This window comes from Eptatretus burgeri, chromosome 4 (genome assembly GCF_056783735.1).
Source record: "Eptatretus burgeri isolate ZD-2024b chromosome 4, Ebu_testis_v1, whole genome shotgun sequence".
Lineage (NCBI taxonomy): Eukaryota > Metazoa > Chordata > Myxini > Myxiniformes > Myxinidae > Eptatretus > Eptatretus burgeri.
The window spans coordinates 60,357,679-60,376,957 of NC_140964.1; the positions used below are offsets into that span (position 1 = coordinate 60,357,679).

At 45.1% G+C, this 19,279-nt stretch overlaps 1 protein-coding gene across 2 annotated transcripts in view; it reads left to right on the top strand.

The window, feature by feature from the left end:
• LOC147028155 (kinesin heavy chain-like) overlaps nucleotides 1-19,279 on the top strand; it is an 84,292-nt gene that overhangs the window by 52,641 nt on the left and 12,372 nt on the right. For both annotated transcript variants that reach the window (XM_085878295.1, XM_085878296.1), the window contains 6 exons: nucleotides 1,998-2,186; nucleotides 2,351-2,468; nucleotides 3,960-4,036; nucleotides 14,314-14,423; nucleotides 14,753-14,854; nucleotides 19,090-19,150. In XM_085878295.1, coding sequence (XP_085734421.1) covers nucleotides 1,998-2,186; nucleotides 2,351-2,468; nucleotides 3,960-4,036; nucleotides 14,314-14,423; nucleotides 14,753-14,854; nucleotides 19,090-19,150 — 657 coding nt within the window. The remainder of the gene's footprint in view (nucleotides 1-1,997; nucleotides 2,187-2,350; nucleotides 2,469-3,959; nucleotides 4,037-14,313; nucleotides 14,424-14,752; nucleotides 14,855-19,089; nucleotides 19,151-19,279) is intronic.

The window sequence follows — 19,279 nt, forward strand, 5'->3', positions numbered from 1 at the left end:
CGGTTGATACATGGGTATAGAAAAAATATCGGTCTTAAAAATGATCAATGCTGAATTTGAATTATATTCCAAATGTACACTTTTGTCGCAGTTGGACCTGCTGTTTGGCTCAATTCCACCGTTTAAATTGTGAAAATCAGTTCAGGTTGAGTTTGTGCAGCGTTTTATTAATTGTGTGTGTAAATTAAATAAATAATAAACCAGAGGCAACTGAAGTTTAAGTTTGTGGGGTAGACAGCCTCGCTGCTCTGAAAATGCAATTAAACACAAAAGAAGAACACCCGGTCTCACAGCAAAAGATGAATTATTCACAACAGCTAGAGTCCAATAACGGAGCACCCACATCAAATATGCTTGTGTGGCGAGCTTCTCTCGTATGTCATGTTCAAGAGGAAGACACTGCCCAAAGACAAGTTTCCAGCCGGCATCGTCGTTCGTTTGCAGCAGAAGGAGTGGATAGACGAGGGACTTGTAGTGGTGACTATCTTTTTACATGCATCATCATTTTCTACATGAGCATCCGATGCAGGCGGAATTAATCCACTAAGCTTGTTCCTTACATGCTGATGCTATGCTACAAAATGCTGGATAGCGGGGCATGGTTTAAAACTTGGAACAACCAATAAAGCCCGAGTACTTTTCTATACAAAGGCAGGAAATGGATTTTTAAGAAAGAAGAAGAAGAGCCTGAAAGCGAGGAGCCACGTGGGACGGTGAAGATTTAAGAAGTACCAGTGCTGCTTGGTTCTTTTGGCTTCCTTTGGTTCTCTATGGTCATCCTGGTTCTTTTTTTCCCCCTCGTTTCTATCAGCGGTTCCTAACTTGCTTCCAGATGTCGACGTGACTCACGTCGACCAGACGAACTTTCCTACTCTGCAGGCCTTTGTATTCGACCCAGGTTTAGAGGAACATTAGCTGCATCTCGGTGGCATCACCAGAGACAAACTCTCCTCTTTCCCGGACTTTGGATTTTCATTAATTGAAAATCAACATTTTGTGACATGTTTCCTACTGGGATTTTTGATCCAGATTCCGAGGAGCATTGGCCACATGCATCTTGGTTGAACTTTCACCATGACTCCCGTCGCTATGTTGGCTGAGCATTATGTTAACTAGGAGACTTCCAGCGTTCATCGGGAGGATGAAAAAGGTCGACCTTCTGATGATCTGCGGCTGGATCGTCAAGGCGTTGGAGGAGATACCGTAAGAAATCATCAAGTGAGCATTTCTAAAATACTGCATCTCCAACAACATGGACGGCACAGGGGATGCCATCATTTGGGAGGAGGAGGAGGCTGCAAATGATGGTGACAGCGATGGGGACTTGCTCCACCCTGATTCGGACAAGGACTTGTGTGCCGTCTTTGGCGAGGAAAGTCTTGACGCGAATTTCCTCTGGTTTAGCTGAAAAGCTTCATCAAACCCAAAAGACTCTCTTCAGGGCCACAGATCCACAAGACATATGAATGATACCGGTAAGAATCCCTTTTCTTCTTTTTTTTTTCTCGGAACAAAAACATAATCTTTATAATATTAAAAAATAATAAAGAAATATAAAAACTTCTTGGTATCCTCTCATCTCGCTTCAACTTCTTGAAAATGAGAATAAGGCTGTTAGACAAAATGAAGCGGACGTGGGAGAAAGCGCATTGAAACCTCCGTCACTTTGTTCCATACAAAGTTAATGTACAAACGTATTTATATCTAGATCAGAAAATAAAATGATCAATATATTCATTTATTTTGAGGGTGAAAAACATGGGTGTGGTTCATACACCGGAAATGTTGGGGTTTTTTTGCAGTTATTATTTTTTTTTGAGGGTGAAAAACGGGTGCAGTTCATACACGGCTGTGGTTTATGCACCGGAAAATACGGTAAGCAATTTCCTGATTGTGATGTGCAATGTTGGGTGTTTGATCATCGTGTGGTTTCCCAGTTACCCACGCTTCGATGACTTGGTTACCCATGCCCTGTCCCACGCTATTCATTTCCCCAGCCATTGGAGGCAAGCGGGGTGCCTGAGGAGGAGTTCACGCTGGCACGACTCTATGTGAGCAAGCTGAAGTCAGAGGTGAAGTCCCTGGTAAAACGTGGGAAACAGCTTGAGACTCAGCAGGTGGAAAATGCCTGTAAGATGGAGGAGAACCAGAAAGATCTTGCAAACAACAGCTTGCTACTCTCACAGGTGACATCTTATATTGGACGTTGACCTTGATTGTTGCTGTGCATCTTGCAGTGATCTCTCAGGATCTATGTTCCCAAGGCCTTATCATCAAGCCTGACAAGTTTATCTTTGCCCTTCCTTTGTCACCTGTTACCCTGCACTGCCAAACCTCTGTGGGACCCTAGCACGAAGCAAAGATCCGGTCACTTATCGAGTCTGTTCAAGCAGCAGAGCACAAGAGAAGGCAGGTAGAGGAGAACAATGACATTGTGCAGGAGGAACTTGCGAGGCTCAAGGCACAAGGTGAGCTCGATCGAGGAACCTGTGATCAAGGTCAAGGCTCGTGACTTTATCTTTTGTATACATAGTCGAGGCTCGTGGAACACAAAGAGAGCTAGAACACAAAATAGATCAGGACACAACATAACAAAATTAACACTGGAAGGAGAAGGGGGGAATGCAAACAGTTGGGCCAAGGGACAGAATTGATGAAGATGGACAAACCTGGGATGTGGGTAACGATGAGTGGCAGGTGAGAACAAAAGGGGTGAACAAGGTGGATATAGAAGCAAAATTTTGGGAGGGGTAAGGGTGGCTTAACGGGTGTTGAAAATATCATGATTTTGGATGGGGGATAATTTGAGATGGTGATGAACAGCTGTCTTGAAGACATGGATCTTTTGGCTTCCTTTGGAGTGGGCCAATGGAGGGAAGAATGATATTGAGACAATGTGAAAGTTGGAGATTGAAGTTTGTTCCACAGGTGGGGAAAAAAAGAGGAAGAAATGAGGGGAAGTGTGCAGTAGTTCTGGATTTTGGCAGTGTCACGACAAAGAGGGTTGCTGGTGGACTATGTGCGTCCTGCAGATATCTGAGGGAGACATGGAGAATGCAGAGGGTATAAGACCTGAAAGGAGGTGGAAGAAGACAGAGAGACCACTGATCTGTCGGCGATGGCAAAATCATCGGCCCATATAATCAGCTTCATTGTAAAAGATTCCAATGATCTTGAATCCATCGGTTTCCACTGTGTCAATCTGAGCAAAGTGTGAGGCTGGGGCACTAGCCCAGAGGGGAGAGTAGTATTCCATCAAGGTCCGAGAGGGGATGAAAGACTTGCAAGTGGATGTGAGTTCAGGTGCCCCAAGGAAGAACTTTGCACGACGGGGGATCCCTAGTCGGTGAATGGCTTTGGAAGCCTACTTTGGAATGTTGCTTCCCCAAGAGAGATCATGGCTGAGAGTGAGCCCAAGAGTATGAGTGACTATAGTTCTTCAAGTGGGTTGGTGAGAAAGTAGATGGGATGGTTTGCGTTCCGGTCCTTTCAGAGAGAGAGAGAGAGAGAGAATGTGCGGGATTTCTCAGGATTGAAAGATATATTCCACGTCTTTGACAAGTTTGTGATTTTTGTCAAGGTTTGAAGAGAAGGAAGAGGCTGCTGCCTGTCTGTCAGAAGGGTGAGCGATGTCACCGCAGAGGGTGGAATAATCAGCAAAATTCTTCAAATTAAACTTTCATTCGTATCTTAAAATTTAATTTCCATTTTTTCCTTTTTTTAAATCTGAAAACCGTTCATGAAGTATTTTGATGAATGTAAAGTTAAAAAAAAAATTACATGTATCTTCTCCGTGGTTTCAATCAAACCCCCACCTTCATAATTCATAATGTATCGCTGACTACTTTCCCACTCTGAGCAACATCTCATCGTTTCTTAACATTCAACCTTTTTACTCGTGTTCTGATGTACCATTCTAGAACTCTGACACTATCCTCTTGCCCCGATAATATCTCCAGAAAACATGCATGAGATCTCGGTGAAGGACATGGAGAAGGAACAACTGGACAAGCTCGAGGATGCGAGTGCGATACAGGTGTGCATCCTATTATACTTGCACGTACTGTGAAAGTGCTTGGAATTGGATGGAATGAACTTTTGGGTTGATATTCATTTCTGCTCTGTAATGCTCTTCTCGGACAATATTTCAAAAATTTGTTTTCTTGCCATGGTCATCCATTGGGAGATAGCATCAGTCCTTGGTACCATTCGGGTGCAACTGACTCGCAGTGCCGCGTGCATCTTCTATTTGTTACAGGATTTATAGTCTATTGGTAATTTCTGAAAAAAATTGGTCCAGGAAGTACTGCATGTTAGACTGACAACAAGTACTTTTGTAAAGCACACATCCTGGGGTTTATGAAAATGCTTGTTGGCAATTTTGAAAATGTCCTGGAGGGGAGATATCTGGTTACCATGGTAACCACCTTCAAAATCTTCTAAAATGGATTAATTAATTCATAAAAGTCATTTGAAGGATGAAATGACTGATTTAAATGTTCACCGATATGTTTCCTGATAACATTTATCAGCTGGCTTCAAGCAAAAAATAAAAAAAATTGTGAAGGTCAAAGGTCGTCACGGCATTTAAACTTAAAATATGAAAAAATATTGCATCAAGATGCGCTAAAACAGGGGAAGTTTATTGTCTTTGCCAAATGTTGTGCTTTAGATTCACTTTCACTTTCATAATTAGGCTTATTGTCTACTGATCGAAAGGTGATCAAGTATTGATTAACGAGTATTGATTGTTTCCATGGCAAGCCTTTAAAACACTGTCGAGGTCAGCATTACAATGAACACACCTTGAAATCCAAGAAGCACCCCCAAGGCCTAAAATACCCTGTCATGACGACTTACAGGGAGCTGTTGAGACCGAGTGGTATAAAAAGGAATGTACTTCAGAAAGCAGTGCAGAGGGGAAGTATTTTTGCCTGGACTATGTGTAGGCTTCAAAGAGCGATGGAGCAACGGGTTCCCACGTGGACTGGATTCAATCAGGTTGTCACTGATCGAATGAGCTCCCAACCGGACCAGCTAACATCTGTCTCATTCATGCCACTCACCAATACTCCTGCTCATGCGGATGATACAATTTGGATGGTCAGTCAAAGACTCATAGCTAAAGAACTGCAGTGGGCCAATCCAGAACTGCGAAATGATCTTGTATTCAAGCTTTGTGATTTCCCCGTGAACAATCGCTCTCATGAAGTTGTGGGCGAACACCTAAAAGACTACGGTCTGGCTGATGTCTGGAAATAGTGATGTCTTTGAGACAACTGCAGACAACATAATGGGAGCTAAGTCATACGACCGCTCAATCTGAGCTCACAAGCTGATGTATGAGGCACTCTTTTTTTTTTCTCTCTCTCTTTTTTTGTATACATTGACGAGACTCGTATCAGAGTTAACACACAACACACAGCAGGGGGGGGGGGGCATGAGACGAGGGGCAGGAGTGGGAAGGACAAAACAGTGGGGAACAGAGACATTAGGAGATCTATGGAAGGGAGAGGGATGGGGTGGGGAACATGGGGTATATAAGATGGACACCACAGGAACTTTCAGGAAGGAAAGCAGGGAATTTGAAGGAGGTGGGTTTCGGGTGGATTAACGGGGGGAGAAAAGATCGAGGATTTGGATGGGGGACGATAAGAGGTAGTGGAGAACAGCTGTTTTGAAGACCTGGAGGGAAGGATGGGATTGAACAGTGAGGGAGTTTATTCCAAAGGTGGGGAAAAAGAGGAATGAAAGAGTGAAAGTGAGCAGCGATTCGTGATTTTGATAGTTTTACCAGATTGGTGTTGTTGGCGGACCTTGAGCGCCCTGCAGAAATATGGTGGGGACAAATCGCAGATACAGTGGCGGGGGGGGGGGGAGACAGTAGAAGACAAAGACCACTGACTTACCTGCGGTGAGAGAGTGAGAGGCCCAAAGACTCAGCCTCATCCCGGGAGATGCCAATGATCTGACATGCCCGAAATGCCTCCAGATCATGTGGCCAAAAGTCCAGTAATGTGCTATTGCCCAGCATAAGCCTTTCTCGGAAGAGATCACCAACGCAGTGGACAAAGTTGTATGTCTTATAGGGTGAGGAGATTCTGTATACGACAGACACCAATCATTCAATAAACTTATTCAGTGTTTGGATACAGCAAACATCCTCAGTTTGTTGAAGAAGTTGGACTCTCAGCTTTCACCAACATTAACGTGCTGGAGACAGTACATGGACATTGGACATGGTATCAACCTTGCTCCAATTTATCAGAGCTGAAAGAGGAGACTGGGATCTGCATTTGTCAGCATTTGCAGATATGTTGCCATGGTTCTCAACATACAATCAGAACAACTACACACGATGGGGAGCTGTGTACTTGGCTGACATGGAACTACTACCAGATGCACATCCTGACGCGCACAGAGCATTCTCCTCCGGGAACTTTGTTGTCAAGCGGACATTTCACCAATATCTCAACTGATCAGGCCTTAGAACATGTAAACCAGGTGTGTAAGGTTACTGGCAGTCAGATTTTTATCACTAGAACAGACACTGCCAGAGATGGATGGTGTGTAGCATTCAATGAATGCAAAGAAACATTCAATGAAAGATGCATTTGACTTGTCGAAGAAACATGTATCGTGTTCAATGTACATGTTGAATATCAGGAGTATGGCATTCCTAGATACACAAACACAGACATCTCCAAAAGTAGAGTTGTGAAAGATGAAGGGGATGTGAAAACCCTGAAGAGCACGTCATCGTCTTTGGACATAATGGGGATCAAATTGTGTGTCTATCGACAAATGACGTAGCAACTGAAGACATCACCGAGTCACTTTTGAATGCAAAATGTCGAGGTTGGGATAGATTGCTTACTTTTGTTCAGAAACGTCGAAGTACTGGGACAGGGAAGCTTCGCCGTTTTGTCAAGGTACATGAAATTGACCTCCCAATCCATATCCGTGGAAACCTCCTTGCTTTTTATGCAGTGACAGGCTGTGATACAGTCAGCAGCAAATATGGCATGGGAAAGAAGTGAGCATAGAGAACGCTTCTGTCCAATCATGAACTCCTGAACAATCTTAGAATCGCTGATCTTACTGGAGACACAGCAGCTGAAGCTGAAGCTTTCGTCTGTCACCTGTGCTTGCCCAATTCTCAAGTAATGGATGTTCACAAGGCAAGGAGCATGCTATTCCAGAAAGGGGTGAAGGAACTGGAAACACTGCCACATACACATGATGTCCTCCAGCAACACATCATAAGAGCACACTACCAAGCACAGGTCTGGTGAACAGTTTGCATCCCGACTCCGCAGCTACCACTTGCTACAAACAGTGGAAGGAGCATGAAGGACAATGAGTTGAAGCTAGTGCTTCCAACTTGATGCCCTTTTCCAGCAGAGTAGACACCCCTTCTCTTTTGCAAATGCAATAACTGTTGAACCTGACCGGTACAAGTGCCACTCACAGGGACTGAAATGCACTGGTGCTTGTTCTTGTGTTGATAAGGTTTGTCACAACCCTTATAGCCCACATGCAGATGATGATGAGTAGAGAGATCTAGTAACGATTTGTGTTCATAAATAAACTGTTAAGAACCATATTGTGCTGAATGTAGATTGGATGCTTGTAGTCACGTGATTGGGTTTTGATATTATGTTCCGCTCGCTAGGCGGCGTGCACTGTACTTCCATTTCCCACAATAAAGTAGAGTTCCCGCTTGCTGGCGCTCATGGCCTGATGATCCTTTGTCCGCCTGGTCCGTGAACACAACAGTTTGGCGACGATGGATGGGATGGATGACAATCGAGTCAGTGTTCACGGTAAAGTTCCGGTATTCAGTGGCGACGACTTTGAACTGTTTGTGGAACAATTGGAGTTTTATTTCATCGCGAATGGCGTGGGCAAGGAAATCACGAAGAAGGCCATTCTTCTTTCTTCGCTGTCGTCGGACAACTACCGGCTGTTGTGTAACTTGGTCGCGCCCGACAAGCCGAAAGACGACATTCTGACATTTCGCGCCATCGTCCAGAAGATGAAAGAACACACTAAGCCTGAGAAATCGCCACAGCCAGCGAGGTATGAATTCGATCATCTGACGAGGAACTCGGGAGAGTGCGTGGCCAATTTCATGGCAAGATTAAAACATGTCCGTTGCCTGCAACTTCACGCCAGATGAGCGTCCAGCCAGGCTCAAAGTTTGATTCATTGCCGGTTTACAAGATCAAAGGATGGTTTCGGCGATACTTCGCATCAAGTTTGAGGACATTACGTTCGTCAATGCGGTCGAAACTGCATCGGCTGTCGAACAGTCCCTCAAGGATGTACGAGCCATTGCCGGTCAGACCATGGGAAGTGACTTGGGGATCAACAAGATGTCCCGTTCACCTCGGACCCCGCAAGCAACCTTTGGTATGAATCGCGGCCAGCCTTCACAACACGTCAGATCGGGTGTCTAAGTAATCACGCAGGCATGTTGGGGGTGTGGAGGTCGACACCTCCGTCGTGTGTGCCCTTATAAGAACAGCGTGTGTTTACATTGCAACAAGGTGGGCCATCTGAGACGCGTTTGTCGAGCGGCATCGACCACCGTAAAAGTCATGGACGATAATGTCGATGATGTACAGGATGACCCCGACGACCCGGGGCAAGATCTGCAACCAATGATGAGTCTTTATTCAATTGGCCGTGCGAAAACTCGACCAATGACAGTAGAAGTGGAGGTTAACAAGACGCCTATCACATTCCAAGTTGATACTGGAGCGGTGGTCTCCATCATAGGCGAACAGACCTCTCGTAAGCTGAACGGTCTGAAGCTCATCAGGTCAGACCTCACACTATACACCTACACCAGCGAGAAAATAAAGCCGATTGGAATGGCAGACGTGTCCGTGACCTATCAGGGCCAAGACGCCGCTCTCAAGTTTTATGTGGTTCGAGGAAGGGGGCCATCTCTTCTCGGTCGGGACTGGCTGACTCGCATCAAGCTGGACTGGGCAGCCATTCACCTTGTTCAAACCATACCAAGCCGATTGGAGCATCAGTTGGAGGAGATTCTTCAAAAGCATCAAGGCCTGTTTGGCAATGAGCTTGGGAAACTCAAGGACACACAGGCCAAGCTCTTCATGAAGGAGGGCGTGACGCCTCGTTTTTGTATACCGAGGCCAATCCCATATGCCCTGCGTGACAAGGTGAAAGCTGAGTTAGACAGACTGGAGGCCTGTGGAGTTATCGAACGGGTGCCATACTCGGACTGGGCCACTCCAGTCGTCACGGTGCTGTAGCGGAATGGTGATGTTCGATTATGCGGGGACTTCAAGGCCACGGTCAACCCAGGTCTTAGTATCAAGCAGTACCCACTTCCATCAATCGATGAGATATATGCACGGTTGGCAGGGAGTAAATTATTTACGAAACTCGATCTGCGGGATGCATATTTTCATCTTGAAATGGACCCCCGGGAGTAGTAACCTAACGATCAACACATGTCAAGGACTCTATCGGTACACCCGGCTCTGCTTTTGGATTGCTTCAGCCCCCACCCTGTGGCAGAAAGCGATGGATCAGGTTTGTGTAGGTCTTCCCACTCAAACCTACCTGGATGACGTACTCATTGCAGGAAAAACGGCTGAGGATCACCTCAACAACATTGACAAAGTGCTGACGAAGTTGGAGGCTTGTGGGCTCCGCTTGAACAGGGACAAGTGTGTGTTCTTCAAACAACGGTCGGAGTACCTTGGGCACATCATCACACTGGAGGGGCTGTTGAAAGGCCCACGGAAGGTGGAAGCGATCCAGCACATGCCACCACCACGGGACAAGACTCAGCTTCGCTCATTTATTGGTATGGCACAGTACTACCAGAGATTCGTGAGCAACCTGAGCTCTGAGTTGGCCCCGTTAACACGACTGCTCAGGAAGGAGGACCGCTGGGCATGGAGATCCGACCAACAGGCAGCTTTCGATCATGTCAAGCTGCTATTCACAGAGGAAACTGTCCTCGTTCACTACAAACCTAAGCGTCCGCTCATTTTAGCATGCGAGAGCTCCGCATACGGCATTGGAGCAGTGCTATCAGATAAAATGGACGGTAGTTCAGAGCGCCCTGTTTGTTTTGCATCTCGCACCCTGTCGGCAGCAGAGTAGAAATATGCCCAAATCGAGCGGGAGGCTCTCGGCCTCGTCTGGGGAGTGTGAACGTTTCACCAGCACCTGCTTGGTCATCATTTCACCTTGCAGACTGATCACAAACCACTCCAATTCATCATGGAACCAAAACGAGGTGTTCCAGTGGCGGCGGCGGCACGAATACAACGATGGTGTTTGTTCCTTGCTGCGTACAGCTACGACATCCAGTTCCGGGGCACCGAGAAGCATGCCAACTGCGACGGTCTCTCTCGCTTGCCTTGCAAGGAGGACCCATCTTCGTCGGAATCATCCGATCATGTTGATGCGTTTACACTGAGCCAAATCCAGTGTGGGCCGGTCACGGCTAAGCAGGTGGCTGTTGAATCAGCCCACGATCCTGTGCTTGCCTGTGTCATACAGGCGATCTCCACTGGAAATTGGAACGACCTGCCTTCAACACCTGAGTATCAACCGTTTGCGTCTAAATCGTCAGAGCTGTCTTTAGCTCAAAGTTGTATTATGTGGGGTATGAGAACGGTGATTCCCCCAAAGTTCAGACAACATTGTCTTGATGAACTGCATGCCAGTCACCTCGGCGTTGTTAAAACCAAAAGTCTAGCCCGTAGTCTCTTGTGGTGGCTGGGTCTGGACAAGGACATTGAGCATATGATTAGGCAATAGGCATTGCCCTACATGCCAGTCAGACGCCGACAATCCACGGCGGGTGTCGTGCTTATGGCCTATTCCAGACAGGCCATGGCAAAGAATTCATGCAGATTTTGCTGGTCCATTTAAGGACAAGATGTTCTTGGTTGTTGTTGATGCGTTCTCCAAGTGGCCGGAGGTTGTGGTCATGCAATCCACGACGGCAGAAAACACGGTTGAAAAGCTACGGTCAATCTTTGCTAACAAAGGGATACCCGAAGTTTTGGTTTCTGAAAATGGTCCGCAATTTGTTTCTGGTGTTTTTAATGGCTTCATGGTTCAGAATGGTGTCGAGCATCTCAAGTCAGCACCATACCACCCAGCAACGAATGGCCAGGCTGAATCGTTTGTTAAGGCGTTAAAACGTGCTTTGCGGAGAGGGAAGGAGTCATCTATGCAAGCGATGGTTGATGTGATTTTGTTGCATTATAGAAATGCTGTTCACCCAGCCACTAGTGATACACCTGCTATGCGTTTATATGGGCGTGCATTGAGGTCTAGACTGGATATGTTGAGACCTAAGAGGTCGGTGTCTGGGGCGACATCACGTCCAACGCTTGTGCGCACCTTTGAAGTAGGGCAGCGTGTAATGGTACGTGATTATTTCCACGATTGGAAGTGGGTGCCGGCAGTGGTCTCCATGGTGCTCGGGCCAGCCAACTGCATGGTTAAAACTGATGATGGGAAAGTGTGGAAACGGCACGTTAACCAAATTCATGATCACATTTCAGCATCACCATCCGTACCGGGTACCATTGGGTCGGGACATGTGGTACCACCACCACCTCTGGTTTCTGTTGAATCGCCAATGCCAGACGTGCCGACACCAACTGGGCTAGTGGGTTCAAGGTGTTTACCTGAATCAGTCCTGAACAGAGAAAACGCACAAGCTTGTCTACCTGGTGCTCTTGATGCTAAAAATGGGACGAGTCCTACTGGTATGTCACCCCTACCGTCTCAGGAGGAATCTGTTGCTGTGTCTCCTAGCTGCACCGTTCGTCCTTGATGGATCAGAAACCGGCCTCAGTATTTGGAGGATTTTGTCTGTTAATCTCTGCCATTTAGAGGGGGAGGAAATGTGCCGTATGTAGATTGGATGCTTGTAGTCACGTGATTGGGTTTTGATATTATGTTCCGCCCGCTAGGTGGCGTGCACTGTACTTCTGTTTCCCGCTTGCTGGCGCTCGTGGCCTGATGATCCTTTGTCCGCCTGGTCCGTGAACACAACACATATAGCGACCGACATGGAAACAAGAGCATTGTCGTGGATAGAGAAAGATCCATCCGAAATCAAGTTGCTTCGATATGGATGAGTGATGGGACTTCAGGCAGTTGAACATTTTATTCAGGGGAATTCAAATATAAACCTTGTTTGCTAACAGTTCTGTTATAATTTGTTCCAACACTGAAAATGATTTTATGAAAGGGTAGGAGTGATATCAATCTTTGTTTGTTGGCTTCAAAACTGAACTTGGTTGGTGGTTGTTTTCAACTGGCACATATTTGCATCATTGAAGTTTCTGTGAAGACTGAATTTACATGAAAATACGTATTCATTTGAAGTGAAAACCACTACATGTGCATTGTCAATGCAGTTTCGATGGCAACCATTTGCACATTGCTCTGTAAATGTCTGCAGAATATCAAGCAAAGATTGTTTTATCACAAGATGTATCATATTGAATGCCAAGTCCCACACTCATCGCTCAAATGAAGAGCACAGTCCAAACTATATATTAGTGTATGTATTTTACACCCTTATATGAGCATATTTTATGCGAATCTTACCTCTATAGTGTGTTCTAATGGTTGCCATGGAACCAATCGATACTATTTTGCTGATCAGTTTTTGTTCAATCGAACATAAGGTTCTTTATGAAAGTGAAAATGAATCCAAAGAGTTAGAGGGGAGGAAGGTGAAGGGTCGTCAACATCTGATGTTTCAGTTCATCACATTGCATTTAATCGGTTAATCAGTTGCAGTTAATGTGACTCGCTTTCTTTGCAGTAATGCCGAAACACCCCGAGCACTCGCTTTGATTTTATCGGCATTTTCACGAATCGTTCGTAAGGTGGATTCCTCCAAGCACTCAGCAAATTTCCATTGCTCTAATCGCTCGATCACTTCTCATTTCACCTTCATTTAAATAGCTTTCGTTTGTTTCTTAAGAACCGAGGCACTCGTATCACTCGTTGATTACTTGCCAGTCATGATGTCAAAGTGTGCACAAGATATTACATGCTGATTTTAGCGGAGGTTTTGATGTGTCCACACACCGCCCAGAATCCCACTACCCATCTCTGACTAGTTTGGTCGGCGTGGAGTGATAGCCAGATGTGTTTCAGACACTTATATCAAAGGACACGGAGTCTGTGTTAACTCAAATAAGCCATGCAACATTTCTGACTGCATCTGGGTTTGAAGTGACCACGGATATGCAAGTACAGATTAAAATTTTCCCACGAGAACTTGGGTGCGGCGCATGGCATGCTGCGGAGCATGCACAGCAAGGGTACACCCAGCACGAATGGCAAATTCGGCTGTGGGGCCTCTGAGAGACGTCCCGTGTGCGAGAACGGTGTGTGAATGGTCACGAGGCGGCTTGTGAGTGTGTGAAAGGCCCACGGTGGGAGTGCATGAAAGGTCGCAAGATGGCCCTTTGTGTGTAAGTGGTTTGAGAAAGTCCCATGGTGCAAGAGTGTGCTTGTGAAAGGCTGTGATGCCGCCTGTACAGGTGCGACGTCTGCGGAGATTCCGCAGCACAAACAGTGGGCGTGGCTAGTACGGCTTGGTTTGTCATGGGGAATGAAATAAATTGAGATTTGAAAGCAAGGAATATATGGTCTTACCTTTTCCTCCTCGGCATAATCCATAGCTGCCCTCAAGCTCTCAGTAACTTTCTGCAGTTTCCACCTGACCTGAAGGGTGGCTGCAGATGCCGACTTGACACAAGGGGGGAGCTCGAGCTGCCGAGCATCACGAGAAGGAAAGTTTTGTTATTATTATTATTATTTTTTTTAATCGGCCATATCGGTGCCATCATCGGCTGATGCCGATGACCTCAAAATGCCAGATATCGGCCGATTTATATCGGTCGCCCACTGGTGGAGACATTGTATTAGCAGCAGAGCCACATCCACAAAATGATGCAACCAGCAGTCAAGTGCCAAACATGCATGAATGAATGAGAACATTGTGCAGTGGTTTGCAGATATTCTGCTCTTGGATGAGCAGAATGGCTGAACAATAATCTGTAAACAAAACAGATACATTGTCAAGAAAGAAAAACAAATCGTTCTTTGCTTATCTTCACAAGCCATTCAATCTCACAGGGGATTCAATCACTCCAAATGTTAATTTCAATAACCAGGATTTGCATTTATTACATTCAAAAATATTTAATTTTATCATCCAGTCAATGTACAAGAAACACCCTTTTGGTTGCGCCATACAACTGTGACCCCTGGTATTTGCAGAAAGCACTGCAGGATGAAATGCAACGCCATCGAGAATCGCACCAGCAACAGCTCTCTCAGCTCCGCAACGAGATTGATGAGAAGCAGCGCACCATCGAGGACATCAGAGAGTCAGTACCCGCCAAGCTCTACATGCTCAAACCATTCAGCTGTGGTCGTGCTAGGCACTCGGAACTTTGCTAATGCTAACGGGTTGCTCGTTACTTTGAGGAAGTCCTTGCCACGTCTCAACTCTTGTCTTATTGATTTGTGATTATAAATGCCTTTCATCTTGTACTTTTGTGTGCTTTTCACTTACCTTCCTTCTCGACTTCCTTGGCTCCCTTTCTTATACAACCCCTCTTATTCTATGAGCAACATGAGTATTGACCAGTATTGTGATTTTGATATCAATAATTTGCTCGTGTTTGCACACACTCATTTTCATGCTTGTGTGCAGTGCACAGCAGAGGTTGTTGCTCGAGCAGGAACAGCTACGAACTGAGTTCAAGCGGCTCAAGTGTGAGGAGCAAGAGAAGAGCAAACGGCTTCAGGACCTCACGTATGTGTGATACCAGCACATCTTCTTGTTCCCCATCGCCCAACAGTCGGTTTGTCGACCTGACCCTTTTGTGACCGATTCTTCCATGAGCCTCCACCTCTTTATGAAATATTACAAATAATTTGTCGTAGGCTAATTAGTCGTACCTATTGTACCATTTTTTTAATCTGCTTCAAAATTTGGCATTTCAGACTCCTCACTTCAAGATATGTAAAATGTCACATTTGTATAACGTTGAAGTTTGGATTTGTAATAACCATAGAGTAATTAGGTGTTGCTTTTAATGTGTTGTGAGGATACCTTGATTGGCTGTTTTGTATTGTTCACTTTGAATGTCCATGCAAAATTCCAGCTTCCTACCCCCTTTGCTTTGCTGAGATGAAGAAGTTATAACATCTTCGAATATTGCTTCATTGATGACATCAATTGTGGAGCCTCATTCTGTGTTGTGTTTTCATTTATCGATTCATTAAGTTATTTGCTATTGTTGTTATTATTATTATTTATATAAAAGGTCAAGGCTCATGTAAGAGCTCGAAAATAGAACAGATCAAGAAGCAATAGAACAAAAGGAGCAGTAGAAAGAGGAGGGTGGGAATGCCAACAACAGGGTTGAAGTATAATATAGAGGGGTACGTGGACAAATAAGTGAGGACACATGGGATGGACAAAATGGATACAGAAGTAAACACAGGAGGGAAAACTGGAAATTTCGAAATAGGTGGGGAGTATGGAAGGAGAGTGGGGAATAGGGGGTTAACAGGGATAGAAAAGATCATGCTTTTGGATGGGGGATATCTGAGATGGTGGTGAACTACTGTCTTGAAGATTTGAAGGAAAGAATGAGATTGAAGAGGATGTGGAAGTTGGTTCCACAGGTGGGGGAAAAAAAAAGAGTAATGAAAAAGTGGAGGTAAAGGCCCGGTCACACCTTGACGTTTTAGCCAACATATGCCGATTTTTGAATTTTTTTTTCGAAAACGCTGGCACACGTTGAATACGTTATGGGTAAGTTTTGATAACATTGAGAGCACGCTGAAAAACACTGCCTTACGTCATTGTACGCTGGCTTTAAACGTTGTACTTTTTGGTTGTTCTCAAATTTTTTCATGCTTGAAATTTCACGACGTATGCCGGCGTATGACTCACACGTTCCGCTACGCTGACCACAAGTTGTATGCACGGTCTGCGATTGTTGACAGACGTCAACACATGCTACTTGTAAGTTAATCATAAGTTGAGACACGCCGAGGTAATGTCTAGCGTACCCGAAACTTATTTCTAACCTATGATTAACGTGTTGTTGGCACGTTGCGCGATCGTTGCCACACATCGACAGACGTTACTTTTAAGTTACTCATAGGCTGAAAGACGTCGGTATAATGGATCGTCCTTGCTTCAGCGTCCACGGCCACGGCCAGGACACTTATTTGCAGCATTCTTCAAACTTTTCTTCGGCATGACGAGGATATTCACACTTCGATGTCTAGCTTGGCTATGATTCCAATTGTCCATCGGCAGCGTCTATTTAAAATAGTCGAGTTTGAGCGTTTGAACACGTTCAGAAGAAACGCTTCAAATTTCAAAACCCCAGCGTCAAAAAACAAAGGCGAGTGACAGCAATTTAAATCGTTCATTGTAAACAATGAAAATAGCTGAGTGGTACCGTTTAAAAGTCGTTGAGTGTAAAAAAAAAATCGAATTGTTGAGCGCAAGCGTCTACTTTCAATAGTGGGCTTTGAGCGATTTAGCACGTTCAATAGAAAAGATTAAAATTTCCGAGCGCCAGCGTCAAAAAACAAAAGGCGAGTGACAGCAATTTAAATCGTTCATTGTAAACAATGAAAATAGCTGAGTGGTACCGTTTAAAAGTCGTTGAGTGTAAAAAAAATCCAATTGATGAGCGCAAGCGTCTACTTTCAATAGTGGAGATGCAGCCATTTAAATCGTTGAGTGGCAGCCTATGGATAGCAAACCCTACGTCACCAGCAAAGATAAACTGCCGCACGATATAGATAAGTTAGGCTATCGTTGGGCATAGTTTGTGAACGCCGGCTTCACGATAATTATTCGTTGGTATATCGTATCTATAAGTAATCAAAGCGCTCTATGTACATTATTAGTTCATTGTGCATTTGTCCAACCCGTTATGAATAGACCTAAATCGTAAAAACAAGCTATAGCTCATTGTTGAAAAAGCCCCATAAAAAATTAGCTGCGAAGAACTTCGAACAATGGTGAAAAGATGTCTCCTACCCGTGGACACGCGGACGCAAGGACGATCCATCATAACCCACACCCTCCCCCTCACACTCGCCTACTACTGCCAACATGAACAAACTACTACTAATACTAATTCTAATACTGTTACTGCTGACATGGACATCGACTCAAAAAGGACTCGAAAACACTGTTGGGTTCCCCTTTTATGAGCAGCATTTTTATATACCAATTCCCAAAACCGCTGGGAACACGTCTTTATATGGCAGTTGTAAGCTAGAAACACGTTCATTTATTTTTTTTTGTCGACCGGAAGACGTCATTGGAATACGTCTACATATGTCGATGTGTGTTGGGACTGCGTAAAGAATTGGTTTAAAGCACGTCAAACATAAGTTAGAAATAAGTTTCGCGTAAAAAAGACATTACCGCGACGTGTTTCGACTTATGAGTAGCTTATAAGTAGCGTTTGTGGACGTGTGTAAGCGTCCACATATCGTGTGTAAAACTTATCCCCATCACATGCGGAACGTGTGTCATACGCCGAGTACGTCCAAAAATTTTGAACATGTTTAAAATTTCTTGACGTACTCTACTTACTACGACGTATGATAGCGTACTTTAGCGTTCTACTCACGTATACCAAACTTACTCATACCGTATTTGATGTGCCCCAACGTTTTAGACACATTTTACTTAGGTTGGCATACGCTGGCAAGATCGCCAAGGTGTGACCGCGATGTTGTCACTTCCATTTCTACGGCAGTTATGATTTGAATCGTTGTGCGTCAGCCTTTTAATAGGCTACGTCACGACATCGTCGGCGATGCGTGCAGCGCGCTTTGCCTAAGTTTGACTATCGTTGGGCATCGGTTGTGTAGGCCGACTACAGGTTCAGCATTCGTTGGTATAAGTTATCTATAACACAACGAAACGTTCTGTGTAGTTACCAATGCGTTATACATAAGACCAAGTCGCTATGAATACGTCCGAATCTTTAAAAAAAAACATCAAAAGTTCAACGTAAGCCAGCGTTTTACATACATTTTAATACGTTGCCATCGCTGGCTAAAACGTCAAGGTGTGACCAGGCCTTAAGCAGTGATTCTGGATTGTGGGTGTTTCCCTGGAAGAGGGTGCATTACAGACTGTATGCGCTCTGCAGAAACCTAAGGGTGGGGGCACAGAAAGAGCAGTTGGGTGCAAGACCAGAAAGGAGGCCATAGAAGATAGAGACCATCTACCTGTCTGTTATGGGAAAGTGATAGCCTCAGCTTAAATGCGGGAGATTCCAATAATCTTGAAGGCTTTGGTTTCCATGGTGACAAGCTGGGCAAGGTGTCATGCAGGTTCGCCAGCCCAACGGTGAGAGCAGTGCTCCATCAAGCTGTGAATGAAGGCCTTGTAGGTGGATAAGAGCTCAGGTGTGCCAAGTAAGGACTTTGCATGATGGAGGATGCTCAGTTGGAGACTGGCTTTGAATTGTGGTTTGCCCAAGACAGATCATGGCTGACCGTGAGACTCAGGAGTTTGAGTGACTTAACTATCTCAAGAGGATTGTTTGAATGTAAATGGGAGGGTTTGTCATACCGTCCTTTCGGAGAGAGAGTGTGAGGGTGTGAGATTTGTCAGGATTGAAAGACATATTCCAAGAGTTTGATGTCCGATTTATCTGTCAGGTTGGAGCGGACACCTTGGATATTTGAGGTCCACACAGTTAGGGTCAGGCATTGGGATTGTGCAGGCAGATATTGTGGTGGGGGGGAGGGGTGGAGGCTTTGAGGGGAAGAGGGGGGGTCTATGATGGGTGGTGTGAGTAGGAAGCTTTGAAGGAGTTGAGTGATGAGGAATCTTTGAGAGTGTTGGGGTTTGGAGTGAATTTCGCCGAATATCATGGCACATCAACAGGAGTGAAGTGAATATCATGGCACATCAACAATGAATTTTATCCAAATTAATCTTCAAAGCTGTTTCGTAACCAGAGTTTACTACATTTTCCCTTAACCTCCCAACAGGGTGATGCATGACCGCCGGGAGCAGGCACGGCAAGACCTCAAGGGCCTTGAAGAGACGGTGGTAAGTTGGGGGTAAACAGAGTACTTATGAAATGGTGAATTGTTCTCTCTTTCAGGAACAAGTATATGTATGAATTTATTTTATTTTTACACAAATCAAAATGATTGATGCGTGTTGGGGATTTGAATT